A 23,104-nucleotide genomic window follows, 5' to 3' on the forward strand; every position below is an offset into this window, starting at 1 on the left:
CTCTTCTCTGCTCCCAACACCTTCCTTTTGTATTCAGGATAACACCCACCCCCAAACTTTCTTACTGGAGGGCCCTACAGCCCTACAGGGTCTGACCTGACCCCACTTCTCTGACTGCACCCTACCTGTTTTTGTTGTTGGAGACATCAATGTGATTCCTAAATCAGGGCCTTTTCTCAGCCCTGATGGTGGTGGTGGGGAGGATCTCAGGCACACTGAGTTGAGCTGACACTTCTCAGTTCAAGGCACATTGTCGTCAGAAGTTCCTTCTTTTTGCTTTGTATATGTATTCTCTTTTATTCCCAGTTCCCCAATTCCCAATTTTATCCCAATTCCTCTCGCTCCATTGATAACCTATCTCTAAAGTGTATCTTTCTGTGTGTATGTGCTCCAGCAGAAAGTGATATTTGGTGGACATATATTTTATTTTATTTATTTTTGGGAGGGCATATATTTTATTTTGTTATTACTTTTTAGATTTTATTTATTTATTTGACAGAGAGAGACACAGCGAAAGGGAACACAAACAGGGTGAGTGGGAGAAGGAGAAGCAGGCTTCCTGCTGAGCAGGCAGCCAGATGCAGGGCTAGATCCCAGGATCCTGGGATCAGGACCTGAGCCGAAGGCAGGCGCTTAAGGACTGAGCGCCCAGGTGCCCCAAGAGGAGGCATATATTTTAAATGTATGTGGTATATTGTATACTTTTCTCACTCTGCACTAGGGCTTTGAGATCCAGCCATATTGTTATAGGCACATTGCCTCACACTGTGAACACATTTTAACTATTCTTTGCACTTGCTATTCCTTTCATCTGAAATAGTTCTCCCCTGGGTTCTTGAAGGGACTTTCTTCTCATCAGTGAGATCTCAGCTCAACTATCACTGCCTCCCGGAGGCCTTGCCCAATCTCACAGTTATCCCCAGAACCCACTTTCCCCAGGTTACTCTCCATCATTTTTATTTCCATTTGTTACATCTTAGCATTTATCACAACTCGACATCATCAGTGACCACTTATTTATTATCTGTCTTCTCCACGACAGCAAGGGATGTTGTCCTGTTCATAAGGCATCTAGCATAGCCCTAGCATATGGTAGGCTCTAAACAAGTATTATTGAATAAATGAATGAAACGATTAAGATAAATAAATAGTATTATGATAACAACCTGTTCAAAGCTCTATGGTTAGAAAAACAAGGGACATAACAGGTGTGAGACGTTAGGAAACTTCTTTAAAGGCTCCTAAAAGATAGGAGGCTCACATCGTCAGCCCCTTCTGCACTTGGCTTGGTTTCTAAGGCCACACGTTTACGTCCATCCCCTGCTTTTTTTTTTTTTTTTTCTTTTTAAACCAAGTTTCCCCTAGACCACACCCCTAGGGCTGGCAAATCCCAGCAAACTCGCAGGGGGCACCCAGAACGTGATGCCCGGTGAGAACTAAAACTACGTTTCCCGGCATCCCGCGCGCTGACGACCCACTTCCGGAGTGCGCGGAAGACATGGCGGCGCCGGAGGAGTGCGATTCTGCGACTGAAGCGTCTCAGCCGGCGGCCCAGGAGGAGGAAACGAAAACTTTTAAAGATCTGGTGAGCGTGGATGACGCCGGCTCTTCTTTGTACTGCTGGCACCAGGCGCAGACAGAGTCCGGTTCCCTCACATCCTGGCTGGCGGTGTACAAAAGCGTTTGGCGCCTAGCTTGGCTTTCCCTCAGAATTTCCGAAGCTTGGGCCCCGACGGTTTGAATGGTGGGAGGGCTGCCCGTCCTTGAGAGTTGCCATTTGCGCTTTTCTCCATTTTGGTGTGCCCACGTTTGTATTCGCCAGGAGACTGTCCATGCGGCAGTCCCCCCACCCCCACCCCGCCGAAATCTTGTGCTGCGCAGTAAGATGAAACGGGTTTGGAGTCTGACCCATTTGCTAACTAGGGGCACGTCGTTACCTCGCACTGCCTCACATTGCACATCTGTAGATTGGGGGTAGTAATAAGTACTTCATAGAGTTGTGAGGATTAAATGAAATAAGACATGTGGAGAACTTGACTTTGTCTCTGAGTAGAAGGTGTTAAGTCTTGGGGTGGTGTCTCAGTGCTTACAGTTAAAGAGCAGACCGAGTAGGCGCGCGATACGTTTTGAATCAAAGGCTAAGGGATGCACTTGTCACCAGCAGGGTGGCTCTGACATTCATTTAATTAGTAGGGAGGCATGTGTGTGTGTGTGTGTGTGTGTGTGTGTGTGTTCTTTGCTAAAGTTTGTTTTTCTGAATTCTAAGGGTGTGACAGATGTGTTGTGTGAAGCCTGTGACCAGTTGGGATGGACAAAGCCCACAAAGATCCAGATTGAAGCTATTCCTTTGGCCTTACAAGGTAGGTTGAAATTAAACATGTGGCTCAATACAGGTTCGGTGTGAGGTTATACTCAATTAAATACCATGTTTGAGAGCTATTGCATACTTCGAGTAGTATAAAAGCGTGGCCACTATGATACAAAATTTGTGGCTTATTGGCTTTTGAAAAAGTAATTCTCTTCTACTGAGGTTATTTTCTGTAAAGAGATTTGTTGTCTGCAACAGATGCTGACTTTAAGGAAGCACTGGATTAAAGTGTACTAACAAGAAACTTGTTAGAAATTATGAGTTGGTAAGTGCGGATTTACATATAGAGTACCTGGAACATCTGTTAGTATCCAGAGGAGTTAGAGCTCTTGTTTTGTGAGACATGTTTATCAGATTTGCGAAGAATGGCTAACATGTTGGTTGATGACCAGTGGGACCAATACTAACAGGAAGAACTTTCATAGGTGTAGAGGCAAAGTCCTGCTCTTGGATTCCCAAAGCCCAACTTCACAGGATTAGGGTTGATGGTAAAAGAGATCTAGCAATGTTAACCAAAATTCGTTAAGATCCTTAGAGAAAATGAATGTTACCCTAGCTATAATAAGATTTTTTTCCCAGAACACAATGTATCAGTGTATCTGTACATAGAATTTACACCCCCCTCCCCCACTTCCTCTGCTACATATCCCAGGTTAAGAACTCTTGAACCTGCTTTAAGAGGAAAAAGTGCCTTGTATTGGTTAGAACACATCTAGAATATTATGCTTAGTTCTGAGGACCAGTTTTGAGGGACCAATTGAGTGGCGTTGAATGTGGTACAGTATTGAGAGTACAGGTGCCTAGATGGCTAAATGGGGCACCTAGGTGGCTTATTCGATTGAGCGTAGGACTCTCAATTTTGGCTCAGGTCATGATATTGTGGTCCTGGGATTGAGGCCTGTGTAGGACTCCATGCTCAGTACAGTCTGCTTCAGGTACTTTCTCCCTCTGCCCCTCCCTGTGTGCGTGATCTCTCTCTCTCTCTCTCTCTCTCAAATAAATAAATAAAATCTTAAAAAAAGAAAAAAAGGTCCTAAACAGTTAAAAGAGCTGAGTGCATTTGGTCTGGAGAAGAGTTAAGCTGGGTGGGATATAATAATTGGCCTCAGTGATTTGAAGAGCTGTCATGTGGAAAAGTAATTAAACTTACTCTGTGAAATTCCATTTGTTCTTTCCATAAATAGTAAGTATCTAAGTGTAAGGCACCAGAAGTTAAGATTTGGCCATATCCAGAAACTTGGAGTCTAGTAAGGAGATAATTAAAAATCTATTACAAGATGAACAGGGGCATAAGAAAGTTACATTCCAAGTGTTCTTGGAATGCACTGAGGGAGGAGAATAGATTATTACTCATTGAAATGGATTAAAGAAAACTTACTTTATCTTTTGGCAGGGAAGATTGGAAAGACATTCGAGCTGAACCTTGAAGACTGAATAGGATTTAGACATTCATGTCTGGTGGGAGGGGAGGACTTTCTAGGCATAGGAAATAGCATGAAAAAAAAGCAAAGGAAGCTGCAAAGCACAGGCATGTGTGGAGGCCTGCAAGTACTTAGCAGAGAATGGGGGGAAAGATTAATAAAATCATTGGGGCAAGATTATGCCAGACTTAAATGCTGGGCCAAGGAATTTGGTCTTTGTTCCACGGGCACTGGAGATTATTTTTTTAGCCGAAGAATGAAATCCTTAGAGTTGTATTCTTGGGCTGTTAATCTCATAGCTTTGTAAGGTAGTTCAGAGATGAGTGACCAGAGACTGGGGGACTAGTTAGGGTATTGTGGTAATTTTGGCAATAAATAAAGCATAGGCTAGTGGTAGTGAGAGTGAAAAAGAGAAAATGATAGAAAAAGAATCATCCTGATTTTATAATCAGTTTGTTAATGGAAAGCAAGGCGTGGGGAAATCAAAGATTATTGCCTATGCATTTAGGACATATTACTGGTGTAAAAAGGAGCATAGGAGGAAAAATAATTCCGGGGAAGAGGAGTTCAGTTGGAAATAATTGATTTGAAGCATCAAAGAGATAGAACTAACTAAAGCACAGTTGGAATCTGGGGATTAGAGCTTGCTTAAGAGGCCAGAACTGGATAAAGACACCATATCCAAAGTGAAGTTGTAGCTGAAACTGTGGGTATGGATGAGGATGCCACGTAAGGGTGAAGAGATGGTGGAGGCTCAGTAGAGGGTTGAAAATCACGAAGGTATGATTTCACAAAGTAGATGAGGGGGAGTGTTTCAGGGAAGGGACAGCAAAGACTTTGAACTTGTTTAGAGAAGCTAAACTGGATAAGGACTGCACGAGTGGGGAAGACATTTCAGTAGTCAGCACTACTGGAGCTGCTTTCAAATAGCAAATAGAAAGTTTGGTGTGTTCAAGCGTTTTCCTGCTTACCCTACAGTAATCGTTGGAGGGAGGAACCCAAATTAGGTGGTGGTAATAATTCTGAAATTATTCATAATGGTTTTCAGTAACAAGTTTGTATTGAATACAGAAAAAATAGGAGTCAGTGAAAGGATATCAGGAACTGAGTAATGTGAGGGACATCGTCATCATGGAAAAAGTCTTTATTCTTATTCTTGAGCTTATCTCATTCTAATTAACAATTTATAAATGCTTCATTTAAAAAAATCTGTAGGTGCTGGCCCTAAGCAAGAGATTTAAATAATCTAACAGCATTTTTCTTTTTTTCTTCTATAAAATGAACTTTAAATTTTTAGTTTAATTACTAATAGTGGTGTCAGTTTCAACAAAGTTAAGGAGTTCTGGGTGCATCCATCATTCTTAAACCTTATAACAATTCTGAAAGTTAGGATTGATTATTTTATTGGTGAAATTGAAGGTCAGAGGATTAAGTACCTTGGCTAGAGTCACATAACTAATTACTGTTGGAGCTAGAATTTGAATATAGGATGTTCTAGCTGAAAAGCCCAAGTTCTTGGCCCTGTATTACAGGGTGTTACAACAGAGAGATCAAAACCTTTTGATGGTTTTTGAGGATGCTTTTCTTCCCATCTGTTTCGTGTATTAAGTCTATTTCTAATTCAGAGATCACTCAAAGTCCTCTAGGAATTTCAGACAGTTTTTTGAATGGCTGCCGTATCCCAAAGCAGTTGTGTTAGGTGCTGGCCATGTGATCAAGGTGAATGAATTTATCCTTCTCTTATGGGGTATGTATTCTACACAGACACTACCAGAGGGGCTTAGGGGTTGCGAGAGGAAGAAGGGAGATCATAGAGGAAAATCAGTCTCACAAAGCGAGTATTGCTTTGAGGGGATCATAAGAGAACCACCCACAGTGCTGGTCTTCACTGGGGGCGGTGGGCGTCGTTCACAGCCACATGAAGCGAGAGACTTAAGCTCCTTTACTTCCCTAAATCTTTCTTGTATACTCTTTTCTTCTGAAATTTTTAGATTTCCCTTGATAGAAAAAGGGACAGATCCCACTGTTTTTGTTTTTTCCTGTTCCAGAAGGCACGCTGGACCCCGGCAGAGAGGGCAGAATTCCCACAGAGTGGAGGAAAAAAAAAGCTTTGGAAGCCCTTAGCTCACAAGTAGGGGGATGCTGTTGCAGTTTGTTGTCACTTACCCTACGACCAAGAGGAACATTAAAATTAGTAAATGAGGGAGAAGTTTTATCCTTCTGTTGCCATTTGTTTTTGTGACCTTACTAAAATTAGTCCATTGTCTGGTCTGACTTATAATTCACATCCACACCTGTACTTTTATATGGAAAACATTGATGTTACTATTAGAAGGGTAAAGGGTAGCATTTACTAGAATATGCTGTTGTTTGGTCTGGCATGGCTGATCCTTGTTTAAGTGATTAATGTCTAAGAGATGAATATCGAAAAGTTTTTTCTATTTGATATTAATCACTCTCCTTTCTTGAAGCTCTCTGTCTCCTCAATTTCCAGGCAGTATTGTCTTCTGTCTTTCTGGCTGTTCTTTCTCAGTTTCTTTTGTTTTTTTTTTTTCCTTGCAATGTTAAATCTATCTTTATCCTTTTTTTTCTCACTCTAGAACACTAGTAAGATTTCTCATGTCCTGAACCTTTAACCCTATCTGCGTTGGTAAATCTCAGCCAATGTTCATCAGAATCCCCTGTGGAACTTGTAAAACAGATTTCTAGACCCAGTGAATTAGAATTTCTATGTGTGGGACCTCGGCATATATAGATATAAAAATCTTGTAAATTATTCTAATGTGTCTAGCCTTGGGGGAGCACCACTGTTTGGATGCTCATGGCTCCCACATCTGTGTTTCTAGCCTATACTTCTCTACTGAGCTCCAGACAAGTTAGATATTTCTCTCTGAGCCTCTGGCATAAACCTCAAGTTCCTTATGTTCAAACCAGAGTCACTGTTTTCCTCATCAGAACTAATTTTCCGGAAGCCCTTGTCTCAATTTATGGCCTTTGAGTTTCCTAAGCTAGAAACCCATGTGCCAACCACATTTTCTTGAATAACTTTCTACATCTCACTTCTTCCTGTCCTCACTGCCTTACCTCAGTTCAGATCACCTTCCTAACTCCCCCGGTATCCTCACTGAGCTCTCATTTTCCTGTGTGTTCCCCATTCTGTTTGTTTGGGTCATTTTAGGTCATGAAAAAGAGAGTTAGCTAACCTCAGGGAAAAGGAGTTTATTGTAGGGTTAATCCCTAGGTAAGGAAATCTCACCAGTTGTGTACAGTCAAGGAACAATGTGAGCATCAACTGGTAGAGGGCATTTTTGCTAGGAAGTATTCCCAGGGGCCGCTGTTCTCATGCACGGCGACCTTGTGAGCTGTAGTCAGCCAGCCTAGAGATGGTGGTCTTGCTTTGGGAGTTAATTTCCAGATCTTACTGTTAGGCTTGATTGGTGATAACAAATCCCAGGGACCTCTTCTTCTTCTTTTTTTTTTTTTTAAAGATTTTATTTATTTATTTGACAGAGATCACAAGCAGGCAGAGAGGCAGGCAGAGAGAGAGGAGGAAGCACGCTCCCCTCTGAGCAGAGAGCCCGATGTGGGGCTCGATCCCAGGACCCTGGGATCATGACCTGAGCTGAAGGCAGAGGCTTTAACCCACTGAGCCACCCAGGTGCCCCTCCAGGGTCCTCTTCTTAAGGGATCACTTATGGCATTCTTCCCTCAGAAGAAGCAGTGGAAATGGCCTGTACTGTTGAGATCCTTGACTCCTTATGCCATCAGGCCTAGGGTTTCTCTTCCTAAGGAATAACATTGGTCATCAAGTTCCCTGCTTTTAAAATCCTTCAGTTCCTCCCTCTTAAAAGAAGACATCAAAACTCCCTAGCATGGCTTATGAATTTCTTTTCTAGCCTCATTCTTCTCCCTTTACACTTCTGTGTTCCAGCCACATTGTACTTCTCACTCTCCCTGCACATGCTTTGTTCTTTAAAGCCTGTCCCCTCTGTCCTCATATAGGAATGTCCTTCCTTTCTTTCTTCGCTTACTTCCAAATTGAATTTACCCATCCACCTCTGTTAGCCTTTCCTGACTCCTATGGACTGTAAGTTACTCCTTCTTTTGTGTTCTCACTATATTTTGTAGGGGCCTATTCTAAAGTTCTTATCACATACCGTCTTTGTGTATCTCCTCCAGATTTTGAGCTTATCTAGGACGAGGCCATGTCATCTGTCTATTCAGCCTTCCTCTCCCTCCCGTTCATCAAATGTTTATTCATTGTGTCCTTTGTGCCCACATGCTCTCATTGTAGAAAATATGGAAATAATGCAGAGAGCATTTCTTTGCTTTTAGATGTTTCCTTTTTCTTCCTAGGTCGTGATATCATTGGGCTGGCAGAAACTGGCTCTGGAAAAACAGGGGCTTTCGCTTTGCCCATTCTGAATGCGCTGCTGGAGACGCCCCAGCGTTTGTTTGCCTTGGTTCTCACGCCCACTCGAGAGTTGGCCTTTCAAATCTCGGAGCAGTTTGAAGCCCTGGGGTCTTCTATTGGTGTGCAAAGTGGTAAGTGTCTGAGAGGAAAGGAATCAGAGTTTCATCACAAGTTGAGAATGACTGTAAAAGGAGAATAGAAGAAAGTATTATTAACATGAGTTCATTGACCTTAAGAGCCAATTTGGTATTTTAGCTTTGGGGAAAGTTGTACAGGAAGAGAAATTTAGGTAGAAATCTAGCACTGGCTTCAAAAAGATGTTCAGTGAACTTTGGAAAAATTAAAGGGTCTTTATTCTATATTCTTTTTATTTCTGTAGCTGTGATTGTAGGTGGAATTGATTCAATGTCCCAATCTCTGGCTCTCGCGAAAAAACCGCACGTAATAATAGGTGAGTAATTGACGGAGGTAGAAGGCACTAGTGATAATGAATTGGAGAAAATCTACAGATGTTGAGTGTAACTTATTTGTGTGGAAAGACTTTGAAGAAAGGATTTTTGTAACTTTAATTTTTTTAATTTCTGAAATTTGGGGGTTGGGGCAGTTGATAACTTTCTTTTGTCCTTGTTCTTAAACATTGTCTTTCTCCTCAACCTTTCTTGATAGCAACTCCTGGTCGATTGATTGACCACTTGGAAAATACAAAAGGTTTCAACTTAAGAGCTCTCAAGTACTTGGTCATGGATGAAGCAGACCGAATATTGAATATGGATTTTGAGACAGAAGTGAGCATTCAGTTTCTTTCCTCCTCTTAGGGCATCTCAGGTGCCCTGTTTCAAAATTTGATTCACTGCACACCTGCTTTATGTGGAGCCCTGTATCATCATCAGTTAATTTAAACATCCCTGCTGCCTTTTCTCTATTCTTAGTGCTCCTCTCTATTGTCAGTGCCTCAGTATCCTTTCTAGAATGTAGTTAGATTTCAGACGTGAGAAATTTCAACCAGATTTCCTTTCCATTTCGTTTGATTTCTACCTCTTTCATAGACTTTGACCTTTATTTTAGGTCAGCTGTTATCATAGCTGACCCACTCATCACAGCTTAATTAGTTGATGAACACTTATTCTTGACTTTTTTCTTAGATTAACTCAACTCTAATTTAAACTTCTTTTCTCTGAATGGCATTTCTTTTTAAATAGACTCTGGTATGGTATCAAAAAGTAAAAATTCAGTAAATTTTAGCTGAATTGACTTTTTGAGTCGCCGGATTTCACAGTGATACTTTTGGTTTTTTACTCTCTGTCCCCTTCACAGAGAGCATTTGCAAGTATCCAGTCTGACTGTTATATTGGTATCCTTTCTTCTTTGTGCCTTAGGTTGACAAGATCCTCAAAGTGATTCCCCGAGATCGGAAAACATTTCTCTTTTCTGCTACCATGACCAAGAAGGTGAAATTTTCTAGGACTTAACGTTTTCTTCTTTATTAAGTGATAAGTAAAAACAATAGCAATCATAAAAATAGAGCACGTGGGCATCAGTGTACTATTCTGAGTTTTCTTTCTTTAGGTGCAAAAACTTCAGCGAGCAGCACTGAAGAATCCTGTGAAATGTGCTGTTTCTTCCAAATACCAGACAGTTGAGAAATTACAGCAATATTATCTTTTTATTCCATCTAAATTCAAGGTAAAGTGTTTACTTTGATCATTCCTGCCTCTCCTTCTCCTTCCTCACCGAAGCTGAAAGTTCGTCCACTTTTGATTAGCTAAGAGCCATGTTCCTGTTTGTTTTAGCAGGCTTACTGTGCTTATATTTATCACTGATAAAGTCAGATATTCCGGGAATTCATAGCACGCTAAACCACAATAATGATGTCATTCCTTTCCTGGCCCATTCTTGAAGTAGCTTTTCTTTTGTCTGCTGATTATGTGGCTTTTATAGGCAAGGGACCCTAGTTTTGTGCTTTGATGTCGGGACTCTTCCTGGTTGCTTACGACAAGGAGTTGTGCTTGGCTTTAGGCTGCATGTGAGATTCAGAGTTTATAGACATGATAATGCTGCTTCAGGAATGCAGAACTGGCAGCTGTGGTCTGGAAAATTGAGAAGCAATTATATATAGGCTTAGTGTTTTACATAATTTGTATCCCCAGGACTCCAGTCTTTTCTCCCAGGTTCAATTACTTACATTGTTTTGGGTTTTTAACTTAGGATACCTACCTGGTTTATATTCTAAATGAATTGGCTGGAAACTCCTTTATGATATTCTGCAGCACCTGTAACAATACTCAGAGAACAGCTTTGCTACTCCGAAACCTCGGATTCACTGCCATCCCCCTCCATGGACAGATGAGTCAGGTAAAGACTCTTTGGTGTCATTAGTGGTGAACTGGTGGCATGAGAAAGGTAAACTTTATAGCAGTAGATCTGTACAAAAACAGCACGAGACATTAATGCATCTTCCCAGAATTAATCAGATTTATGGGCTTTAAAGTGTTGCTCTGGATGCCTCCTTCCAGGATAGGAGAGAGGCTCAGACTCGAAGATTCCAGTTATTTGTCTGGTGTGGAAGCTCTTGAGTTGATTTATTCAGCTCTAGTGGTAATAGTGGTTCTTTGGTTTCAAAAGAGTTTTAGTAAATTATTTTCAACTATCTGTCATGTTAAATCATCCTTGTTTCATGTTAGTATTTTCTAGCCTTAGTATTAAATATTTTTTTTGTTGCTTCCATGTTTCCTTTTGACCTGTGAAGCCCAGTCTGGACTTAGAGGGAAACAGCCTTTTAAAAATTTCTGTCTCTGCTTTTGTATTTAGCGTGTCTGTCTTAGATTGTAAGATTCCTTAGTGTTCCAAGATTAAATTTTTTTTCATTTTTTTTCATCATCTCAGAGCAAACGCCTAGGATCCCTTAATAAATTTAAGGCCAAGGCTCGTTCTATTCTTCTAGCAACTGATGTTGCAAGCCGAGGTTTGGACATACCTCATGTGGATGTAGTTGTTAACTTTGACATTCCTACCCATTCCAAGGTGAGTCCTGTCACTGACCCGACTTCCTAGTCCCAAAGTGTATTTCTTTCATTTTTAAAGTTGAGGTGTAATTGACATATAACATTACTTTCAGTTGTATGACATAATGATATATTTGTATATATCATGAGATGATTGCCACAGATCTCGTTAACATCTGTCACCATACATGGTTATGGATTTTTCCCCCCCTTGGGATAAGAACTTTTCAGCTGTACTCTCTTAGCAGCATTCAGATGTGTGATACAGTATTATTAGCTATAGTTGCCAAGCTGTACGTTACAGCCCCATGACTGACTTATTTTGTAACTGGAAGTTTGTGCGTTTTGACCCCCTTCACCCAATTTATCCACAATCCCATTATTTCCACCTTTGGCAGCTACCAGTTCTGTCCTCTGTATCATGAGCTAAGTTTGTTGTTGTTTTTTAGTTTTTAGGTTACACATATAAGTTAGCTCATATGGTATTTATCTTTCTTGGACTTATTTCACTTAGCGTAATATCCTTAAAGTCCATATCTGTTGTTGCAGATGGGAAGATTTAATTCTTTTTTATGGCTGAATAATATTCCATTGTATCCAAATTGTATTTCTTTCTTTTTTTTTTTTTTTTTAAAGAGTTTTTATTTATTTTTTTGAGATTGAGTTGAATGGGGGGAGGATCAGAGGGAGAGGAGCTGAGCAGGGAGCCTGGCATAGGGCTCAATCTTAGAACTCCAGGATTATGACCTGAGCCGAAGGCAGATACTTAACCGACTAGGCTATCCAGGCACCCCCAAAGTGTAATTTTTGAAAAGATTTTATTTATTTATTTATTTATCAGAGAGAGAGAGAGAGAGAGAGAGAGAACACAAGCAGGGGAGTGGTAGGCAGAGGGAGAAGCAGGCTCCCTGCTGAGCTGGCAGTTGGACCCAGGGCTCTATCCCAGGACCCTGGGATCATGACCTGAGCCAAAGGCAGATACTTAACTAAGCTACCCAAGGCATCCCCCAGAGTGTATTTCTATTTTTATTTTATTTTATTAATTTATTTGACAGAGAAAGCGAGAGCGGGAACACAAGCATGGGGAGTGGGAAAGGGAGAAGCAGGCTTCCCACTGAGCAGGGAGCCTGACTCGGGACTCGATCCCAGGCCTCTGGGATCATGACCTGAGCTGGAGGCAGACACCCAACGACTGAGCCACCCAGGCGTCCCCCAGAGTGTATTTCTTAATGGAATGTTTTCTGTCTCTCCTTAGTTAAAACATCATTTTTTAAATTTATTTTGTTCACAGTTAAGTACCCAAAACTGGGAAGGCTCTTGATTTATTCATTCTCGTTATCTCGCATGTGCCTGAAGATGTGATAGTTAATAAATGTGAAAGAAGGTAGCCAAAGAGAAGTACTGGGTGCTCATAACGCACAGGGGAGGTGCAGCATATGCTGATCTTTGTCAGTCTCATTTCTTCTGAATGGTCAGCTTGTAGTTTTTTGTGTATCTCAGGGTTTCTCATCTATGGCACCATTAATGTTTTGGGCCAGCAGATTCTTTACTGTGGGGCTGTCCTTTGCATTGTAGGATGCTTAGCTGCATTCCAGTTCTACACACAGGTGACATTGTGACAACCAGATATGTCTGCTGACATTTCCAAATATTCCCTGGGGAGGACAGAATTGTCCCCAGAGTAACTAATATCTTTTGGCTTTGTGTGTAACTGCTGTCTCATTTGATTTTGACAATGACTCTGAGCTCGGGCATTCATTCTGTCCTGTTTTATAGAGAGAAACAAATTCAGAGAGACTGTGTGACTTGCAGAAAGTGGTGTAGCTGGTAGGTGGTAAGACCAGAACCATGATCCAGGTCTGCCTCTGTATCCAGTGCTGTTTTCCTCTAGACCATGTAAATACACTTCAGATTTGTCTTTCTGTAAAAGAAAAGAAAAAAGAGTCAATTTAGTGCTGCAAGGAGAATAAAAAGAGAGGAAGTAGGGGCACCGGGTGGCTCGGTCGGTAAAGTGTCTGCCTTCGGGTTGGTTTATGATCCTGGAGTTGTGGGGTCAAGCCCCATGTCTGGCTCTCTGCTCAGCGGGGAGCCTGCTTCTCCCTCCTCCTGCTTGTCGCTTGCTCTTGCTCTTTCTCTCTCGATCATTCTCTCTCAAATAAACAAAATCTTGAAAATAAAGAAGTAGTAGATTTATCTCAATCTATTGCCCAATCCATTTTTCCATGTTTCAGCACGAGTCTGTTTTCTTTCAGAGGTTTGCAGTAAAACCTTATGTTCATTACTTTTTGTTTATGTTTTATGTAACTCGAATTTACACCTTTTGTTTCAGGATTATATCCATCGAGTAGGTCGAACTGCTCGAGCTGGGCGTTCAGGAAAGGCTATTACCTTTGTCACACAGTAAGTGAATTGATTTCAGGGGGAGAACAATGGAGAGAAAAGAGCAGAGCTTTTTCAGCAGACTGACCTGGCGCCTGACTTTGCCATTTACTCTAATTGTCACTTAAACCTCCCTCACACTGTTTTCATCATTTGTAAAATGGAAATAATAATACCTACCTAGCAGGGTTTTAATGAAGGTTGGTGATACACACATAAAAGATCTGGTACGGTGTTTGGCATACAGAAGCATGCAGAGAAACCCCTGCTATTTCTTTCAGCTGCTGAAACTGGAGCACAGTGACCTTTCCCTCAACTCAAAGTATTAGAATAATTATTTTGGTCTTGTTTCTAAAAGGAACAAATTTTTATGTAACCAGGGTTTTTCTGGGAGTAAAGAATACGTTGGACATTTTCTAGTGGACTGTGTACAGAAGATGGCTTCTAATCAGTATTCTGAAGAGGAATAATAGATTTGGTAGTGTTTAAAACTGGCTCCTGGTGCATCATATCACGTAATGTATGCTTTTGGAATGGACAGACATTTGCATTGTCAGCCAACCAAAGCCATGCCCATTTTCTTTCCTTAGGTATGATGTGGAACTCTTCCAGCGTATAGAACACTTAATTGGGAAGAAACTGCCTGTCTTTCCAACACAGGATGATGAGGTTATGATGCTGACAGAACGTGTGACCGAAGCTCAGAGATTTGCCCGCATGGTATGCAACTTATTTTCTCACCAACTTAAATGCTGAATCTGTGAGCTATGTGCTAGGTGCTGTTGTATGAATCCTCAAAACCACAGGAACTCAGTATTATTTTATTCCAAATTTAAGATGAGCATACTAAAATACAGGGATAGTAGGTAATTTGAATTGGGGTTTGGGCTCAGTCTGAACAAAGTGACCACATGCTCAACCTCTCTTTGTGTTTCACATGTGGCAAGAAAACCTTTGGATATGCGGTCAGAAGACCCAGCTGTGAATTGGACATTGTGGGTTTGGATAGTGCATCTAACCTCTCAGAATCAGTTCCTTGCCCAAAAAACTGGCAATGATAATTATCTTGATACTGTACAAGGGTTTTTTTGGTGCCAGATAAGCTAACGTGACCTGCATAGTAACTAATACTAAGTAACGGCAATAAGGGTGGGGATGGATGGGAAGATTCTAAAGGAGACTTTAGACTAGCAAGACTAGCTGTCTGCTCCCTAGAGTGGTAGTTTGAGGGATGAGGCAGCTGTGCCCCTGGGGTGCTTTCTGAGTAGTCGATGTGTGGACTTGTTTTTGTTTTTCTGCTCACATGGAATTCTGTGGTATTTTGGCTTTTAACAGTATTATATGTACATTGAAAAATTTCAGAAAATACAGAAAAGATTAAAATAGCAAATTGAAACATATAAGCTACCCCTCATAGAGAATATTTGGCTATTTTCCCTTTTTTAGCCATACTTAGATTTTTATCTGATTGTATATGATTAACATTTTTCTTTTTTAACAAATAGGGAGCCATGGGATCACTTCTTCATGGCTAGAGAGAATTCCATTATGAATATATAACATGACTTGTATTGGTGCATATATGTTTATGCTTTTTCACATGTTTTGTATTTTAAGTGGTACCGTGTTGGACATCCTAATATGTATAGCTTTGCATACTTGTTTCTTTTGAATAAGTTCCTAGAAGTAGAATTAATTGTTGGGCTGAATTAATTGTTGGGCATTCATAGAGAATGCCAGATTTCCTGCCCCTCCCCCCTTGAAAGCTATAGCAGTTTAAACTGTCAGAGACAAAGTATGTAGATGTTCCCACACCTTGACCAATATGAGGTACTACCTCTTAAATCTTTGCTGGCCTACCATGTGAAAATAATAGCTTATTGTTTTAATTTTCATGTGAACATTTTTGTGTATTAGGATTTTGGTCTTAGCCCTTTGCAAATGTGAGGTGTTAGGGAGTTATACTTAGTGTTTGATTTTAGGGAGGGGTGACAAGATGTGTTACCCTCAGTAACAGTAACTTTCACTCCCATCCTTTCTCTTTTCTTGCAGGAGTTAAGGGAACATGGAGAGAAGAAGAAACGCACTCGGGAGGATGCTGGGGACAACGATGACACAGAAGGTGCTATGGGTGTCAGGAACAAGGTGGCTGGAGGAAAAATGAAGAAACGGAAAGGCCGTTAATTCTCTTATAAAGACTCAATTTCAGCCTTCTGTTCCATAGAAGGGGATTGTAGAAGAGAATGAAACCTCCTTGGGCAGAGTACCTCAGATCGGAATCTGTCAGAATGATGTCCAGAACCACCTCTAACTCAGTACTGGTTCCCCTTCTATAGAGCTCCATGACTGCAGACTGGCTTTTCCAGCGCTGAGGTCAGCTTTGGGTCCTTGGTCACGACCTGAGTAGGCTGTGCTCTTCTGTCGCTTCACACAGACCTTTTGCTTTTTTAGCTACAGGTCAAGGACTAGGTTGATGAAGTGCTGGACCTGTTATAAAGGGAAGACGCTCCTACGTCTGTAAAATGGTGATCCTTTAGCAGTCTCAGCTTGCGCTTCATTAAACCTAATGTGGAATAATAAATTTAAATATTATTTTTAAAAGATTCAGTACTCCTTGAAGTCTTTTATAGGCTGAGGGACTTTAGAGATTTAAGTAAGCTCTTACTAATAAGTAAGAAACCAGCAGTGGCAATTATGTGACAGCTTCATTGCTCATCCTTAATTAAGATAAACATTTATGATTAAAAAGAATCCACAAATGAACAAGATGATGGATGGCTTTGAAAGGAGAGTCTTGGTTCTGTTTTTCTTGGTGATGGACCAAAGTTCATAAGTAAGACGGCAGAGTCTGTTAGATCACTGAATAGATCACTTCCCTGGCTTCTTGGATGAAACACTTGGATAGGAAGACTGGTTTCTTATATAATAGACTCTTATCCCCAGGTAACTAGAGTAAAATCAAGAAGCATCAGAAATACAGGGTAATTCCAAGACCCAGTTTCACCCCCTTGTCATCGAGGCTTACTGGCTAATACCTTTTATTTTGTCTCCATCTGCTGGGTGATGAAACTCAGGAGAAGTAAAGCTGGACCATCAGCTCCTGGAGAGAAAATAGACTGTGGCTCTGTAGGGACTGGGTGGGACAGGGGAGAGTTGATGGAATTTAGAAACAACTGTGGACTTCACGGTCGTGAACAGTGTTTTGCTCTTTTAACTCAGAAGATTCCTAATTGTTTTTGACAAATGTAACAATTTTATCAAAAGAGGATGTGTCTGGAGTAGTAGAACCAGGGTGAAGAGTTTCTAGTGATTTAAGATTGAGAATGAGTTTGGCAGAAGAGAAACTTTCCATATGTATCTTAATGAAAATTACAAGTTCCAGGTGGCACCTGGGTGGCCCAGTGGGTTAAGCCTCTGCCTTCAGCTCAGGTCATGATCTCAGGGTCCTGGGACCGAGTCCCGCATCCGGCTCTCTAGCTCGGTGGGGAGCCTGCTTCCCGCCCCCGCTGCCTGCCTCTCTGCCTACTTGTGATCTCTCTCTGTCAAATAAATAAATAAATTCTTTAAAAAAAAGAAAAAGAAAAGTACAAGTTCCAATGATTGTATTTCTTAGAGTCATGAGAAGTGAAAAGTAGACGTCAGTAAAATTCTCTGTGGTAGTCAGGTGTGGACCGTTGATTGCAGGAAGATCTTTATAAACACAGGTGGTGGGGTACATTCTGCCACAAATGCATCCAAGAGGAATGCCTGTGAATAAGAAGGCATTTATAATTACTTGAAATCTAAACACATGGCTATTTTGTTGTTTAATTTGCTTCACATTTCATTGTTCCTCATTATGGTGGATTTGAGTGAAGGTTAAGTTAGAGAAGTTAGGAGTCAGTAAGAAAGAAGGAAAGCAGAAAAAGAATAGAAGAAAAGGTGAGTGGGTCCATACTTGTGACTGAGTTGTGTGTACCACTGGAGGCTTGATTCTTCCTGAATGTATTTTCCTGATGGGACCCTCCAGGGGGGCTTAGGATAATAACAGCTCTCTCTCTCTCTGAGCCTTTGGGTAAAAGTAAATGGATGGTTGCTGTTTCAGTTCATTGGGGGACTTCAGAAGCAAGCTGGCATTGAATTGGGGGATGGGGTGTGGGTAAGGAAGAGAGATTGGAATTATCCTGAAGGAGTCTGAGGTTTCTAAGTAGGTAGGGGTCTCTCATATAGGATCTGTAGATGCCTGAAGTGTATGCATATTTCTGGGGAGACCAAAAGGGTTAAAAACTACTGCTCTAAAGCTTAGCTGTTATGCTTTGCTAGGATGGGACGATAGGACACTCAGCAAAGGAATGTGAATGATTTGTTTTTAGGCATATTAGGAGATCCAGACCATAAGCTGGGGTCCCACACAAGGTGAGTAAAGATGTTACTGCAAAGGACAGGAGGCACAGAAATAAATAAATGTGATCTGTTAGTGAATAGGGACAGAGCTGTGGGTTTGTACCATTAATTGGATCTGTTCTTGTACCCATATCCTCTGAGGCAGGGTTACGAGGTCTTGCTGCTAAAACCCTAATCAAGGTGTGTGTTAGTTTCCTAGGGCTGCCATAATGAGGTACTACACACTGGGTGGCTTAAAACAAATTTATTGGCTCACGGTTCTGGAAGCTAGAAGTCTGAGATGAAGATGTCAGCAGGGCCTTGTGCCATCTGAAACCTCTAGAGAACGCTCCTTCCTTGCCTCTTCCCAGCTTCTGGTCGTTGCCAGCCATCCTTGATGTTCCTTGGCTTGTGGCTGCATAACTAATCTCTGCCTTTATCTTTATATAACTTTCCTCATGTGTCCATGTCTTCACAGTGGCCTTCCTCTGAGGATACCACCCACTGAGCTCAGGGTGCATCCTAATCCAGTCTGACCTAATCTTAACTAATTGTATCTGTGAAGATCCTATTTCCAAAAAGGTCATATTCTGGAGTTCCAGGTAGAGGTGAAATTTGGAGGGAGATTATTCAATCCAATACAGACCCATCTTTCTGGACTGCTATGTTGTTTGGGGTTTAAGACTATACGGCGGAATAGAAGTGGTAAATAGAGTTGATGACAAAGAAAGTGGAGAAAAGGCAGAAGGTAGGTCTTCAGAAATGGTTGGTGGGTGGAAGCATAGAAGTTTAAAATGAGGGGCACCTGGCTGACTCAGTTGGTAGAGTACGTGACTCCTGATCTGGGGTTTGTAAGTTCAAACCCCATGTTGGGTGTAGAGATTACTTAAAAATTAAATCTTACAAAAAACAAATTTAAGATGATACTCTCTTAAATCAAATATAAATTATCTTTGCAGTCAAGGTACCAAAGGTTCTAGTTTGAGGAGTAGGGAGGGTGTTTCTGGCCTTTTTTCTGTTTCCTTCTTGGTGTAATTCCTTAGTTCTGCTTTCCTGATTTAAGAAACAGAGCTTCCGGGGGCACCTGGGTGGCTCAGTCGGTAGAGTGTCCGACTCTTGATTTTGGCTCGGGTCATGATCTCATGAGTTCTCATGAGATTGAGCCCTGTGTTGGTCTCCGTGCTGGGGTGTGGAGCCTGCTTAAGAGTCTCTCTCTCTCTCTTCCTCTGCCCTCCCAATCCTCCCCCCCATCTCTCTCATTGTCTCTCTCTCTCTCTCTCTCAAAAAAAGAAAGAAACAGAGTTTCAAAATAACCAACCCCCTCACCCCCTCCCCCAGTTGCAAACAATTCCTACACCTAACTTGTATGACTTCATGAAGGAAGTAGCTTACAATAGTCATGTAATGCTGGCCCAGATTTCCCTCTTATTTCTCATCTGAATCATGAGGCCCCTTTATATAGTATTCGTTGTATCATGGCTTCATGATACTAGCTAGCCTCTTTATTTTCTCTGTCTAGAGCTGAAATGAGATGAGGAAAATATCTCTGCTTTTTGAAGGGGTCCAAGGATCCCAGTGATAGGGTTTTAGTTGGGTTGGTTATTCCAGACTTAAAGCAGGCCCAGAATTCTACCCACTCTGGAACTTAAGGGTACTCTGAGGGGATTCTAGTAGTTGCCAGGAGGGGTCTAGACTCAACTAGCTTATGATGATTCTTCTTTTAAAATTTTTTTTGAATATTTTATTTATTTACTTGAGAGTGCACAGAGGGAGGGGGACAGGAGAGGGAGAAGCAGACTCCCTGCTGAGCAGGGAGCCTAACGCAGGACTTGATCCCAGGACTCAAGATCATGACCTGAGCTGGAGGCAGACATTTAACCGACTGAGCCACCCAGGCACCCTGATTATTCTTTCTTAGTCCCTTAATATCCTAAAACTTGGCTGGCTTTATAAAAACATCTGGCTTACAGCCAAAGTGTTTTCCAGGTAGCTTCCTACCTACAGATAATCAAAAAACCTAAATTGGGGCGTCTGGGTGGCTCAGTCAGTTAAGCGTCTGCCTTTGGCTCAGATCATGATTCCAGGGTCCTGGGATCAAGCTCCACATCAGGCTCCCTGCTCACAGGGAGCCTGTTTCTCCCTCTCCTTCTGCCTGCCACTCCCCTTGGTTGTGCTCTCTCTCTCTCTCTTTCTGTCAAATAAATAAAATCTTAAAAAAAAAAAAAATCTTAATCAGAGACTCTCTACCCCAGCTTCCTCAAAGCCTGGGAAAGGAGACCAGAAAGAACCACAGGCTCTGGCATTGGTGGCAGAAAATGAAGGCATCCAAGTTATCAAAAGCAGGTAACAAAGTAATGTCAAAAAAGTATGTTCTAAGAACTTGAATACAAAATTAGAGAATATACAAGAGGTTCTAATTCACATTGTTCTTAAGGTGAAATCTTGCCTCAGGGCAGATAAGTCAGGGTATGAGTCATCTCTCTTCAGTTGGAATGACAAGAGACCCAAACCTTGGCACTAGAGGTTCAAGGGTTATCCGCACCCACATTCCTTTTCATGCCTCACCTGTCCCAGGTATGCACTAAAACTCCAGCTAAAAATAACTACAGAAACTCGATCTCTGGGAAAGAGCCCTGAACAGTCTAACCCTAAAGTGAAAAGCTGGTTTGTGCCAAATGAACAGAGACAGGAAGAAAATGGGCTCATGTGGGACTGCGTAGTCTCTAGGACATGAGCCCTGATGTCTGTTTTTATTCTTGGAAGTTTTTTTGTTTTAAAGATTTGTATTTATTTGACACAGAGAGATGCAGTGAGAGAGGGAACACAAGCAGAGGGAGTGGCAGAAAGAGGGAGAAACAGGCTTCCCACAGAGTGGGGAGCCCGATGTGGGGCTCCATCCCAGGACCCTGGACCTGAGCCGAAGGCAGACACTTAATGACTGAACCACCCAGGGGCCCCAATTATTCTTCGAAGTTTTAATCTGCTCACAGCCCTCCCTCCACCTGATACCTTCGTTAACCTGCAGATGTCATCTAGGGGCTGGTAGAAACTGGAAGGATGGGGGAATGCAACAGAGTGTGGGCAAAATGTTAGTCAAGAGACCTATTGACTTGCTGTGTGACCTTGTGGGAGTTACTGAACCTTGATTTCTCTCATTTGCTAGTATGGAAATAAGAGCATCTATCCCATCTGCCTCCCAGAGTCTTATGCCTAGTTTTTGTGTTTTATGTTTTTTAAATTCTGTGGTCTCCTGCCCTTCCAGTATCTGCTATGTCCCAGCTACTGTGCCCGGTACCAGGAAGACAATTCTGAAAAAAAGTCAGATGTTCCCTTTGCTGAACTCGGCCTTCGGTGAATGCAGTCTTAGCACTGTACTGTGATTGTGCTTGCCTGGAGGGCAGGTACTGTGGATTATTCGTGGATGCAATTTTAACATCTTGTAGTGCCCAGTACACAGTGAATGTTCAGTTTCTGTCATTTTCTGGAACATACTATATGTTGGCAACTTTACATGTTTTGTCTCTGGTTCCTTGAACAATCCTGAAAGGTAAATATTATTGTTCTCATTATAAGCTGTGGAGCCAGATGGTCAAATCTGCTCCTTATTAGCTCTGGGACCTTTGGCAAGTTATTCAGCCTTTTTGTGTTTCAGTATTATCAGAAGAAACGCAGATAGCAATATACCTACCTTATAAGGTTGTGAGGTTTAAGTGAGGTAGACAGGCTCCTCATATGATTAGTGTGTATTAGCCATTATGAGTATATTATTGTTACCATTACTGTAGATGGCTAAGTAGCTTGCCCAGGTCATACAGCAGGTAGGGGGTCAAGCAATATTTGGTTTCAAGACTCTACCCTTGATATTACATACACTACGTGTGTATGTCTATAACTTCATATTTCTCATTCAGTAAATGCTTATTGAATGAATGATTGAACCATAATATGTTATATGTTTATTCTTTTGGAAAAATTTCTTCTACCAGCAGATCAGTACTACTTAAATGAGCTTTCAGACTCCACAACCTATTTGCAAATTGGGAACAGCCTGGTGGCAGAATATGAAATGTTCATTTCCACCAGTAGATGGCAGAAGGAAGAAAAAATACTTGTGACTGGGCAAGAGTTCTCATCCCGAACAGAATGATTAATAATGAGACACAGGGGCTGATTACAAGGGCTCTTGGTGTCATGTCTGGCCCACAGTGACTAAGGGGTGGGAGCCAGTGTGGGTATGAGAACTCCCCATAGGTATTTGAAGGGTGGCAACTTTTGAGAAGATCTAGGCTGACCCACAGGATGGGCCCTGGGAGACTCAAGTACACAGGAGTTCAGACGTAGTAGGAAGAAAAAGTTGCCTTCTGCTCTTCTCTGTGCTCCACAGCCTTAGTCCACATTGTCTCCTTTTCATCTTAAAAGCAGCTTTGTTCTTTTCAAGACTGCCCTTCCCTCCTAGGGTTTTGATGAAGTCACTTGCCCTCTGTTTATGCCCCCCCCCCCACAAGCCTGTAACCTATGGGTACTGTTATTCCCCCCATGTCTACCCCAGTACATGTTGCTCGTGTTTAGAATCTAAATTCTCTGAGCCATTAATCCCTTCTGTTATCTCCCTCTCTCTTACTGCGTATCCATCTGCTGAGCTTTGTTGGCCTCCCTCTGTCAAGCCAGCATGGTGCTGGTTAGCGGTGAGCCACTCGTTCGTCCGTTCTGTCCTCTTTCAGCTCTAAGTGATGGGGACATGTTCCTCCGGTTCCATAAGAGTAGTAGAACACTCAGGCATAGTGGTCAGAGACACTGGGTTAACTGCCCTCCCTGATGTCTGTGCTGGCTCTTCTCCAGGCATTCCTTTGAGGGAGGAGTCTTCTGGCGACTCCTGCTCAGTACCTGACATCTTAGAAACTCGAACCCACCCTGTTCAACCCAGTGCCAACTTCAGACCAACATGCTTGTTGTGTTTTCTGGGTGGGTCAAGAGAGCGGGGAGCGCCAGAAGATTTCTCATTTGACATACTCTGTTGGTACATTTGTAATGGTTTGTTTGTGATGCTTTATAATAAGGCTGTGGAGAGCCCGCTGTGTGCTGGGCACTTGCTAGGGGCTTGGCATATGTTATTTCATTTACTGAAAGTAATGACGCACTTCTTGAGGAAACCTAGAAA

At 41.9% G+C, this 23,104-nt stretch overlaps 1 protein-coding gene across 1 annotated transcript; it reads left to right on the forward strand.

Annotated features, from left to right (window-relative positions):
• The first annotated feature begins 1,482 nt into the window (after window positions 1-1,482).
• DDX47 (DEAD-box helicase 47) lies at window positions 1,483-17,149 on the forward strand. Its single transcript, XM_080812185.1, has 12 exons — window positions 1,483-1,585; window positions 2,267-2,360; window positions 8,146-8,334; window positions 8,583-8,654; window positions 8,870-8,988; window positions 9,580-9,651; window positions 9,770-9,886; window positions 10,409-10,555; window positions 11,087-11,224; window positions 13,535-13,605; window positions 14,175-14,304; window positions 15,637-17,149. The coding sequence occupies exons 1-12, from the start codon at window positions 1,499-1,501 to the stop codon at window positions 15,766-15,768; spliced, it is 1,368 nt and encodes a 455-aa protein (XP_080668311.1). The 5' UTR covers window positions 1,483-1,498; the 3' UTR covers window positions 15,769-17,149.
• The last annotated feature ends 5,955 nt before the right edge of the window (window positions 17,150-23,104 follow it).

This window comes from Martes martes, assembly GCF_963455335.1.
Source record: "Martes martes genome assembly, chromosome: 8".
NCBI classification, from domain to species: Eukaryota; Metazoa; Chordata; class Mammalia; order Carnivora; family Mustelidae; genus Martes; species Martes martes.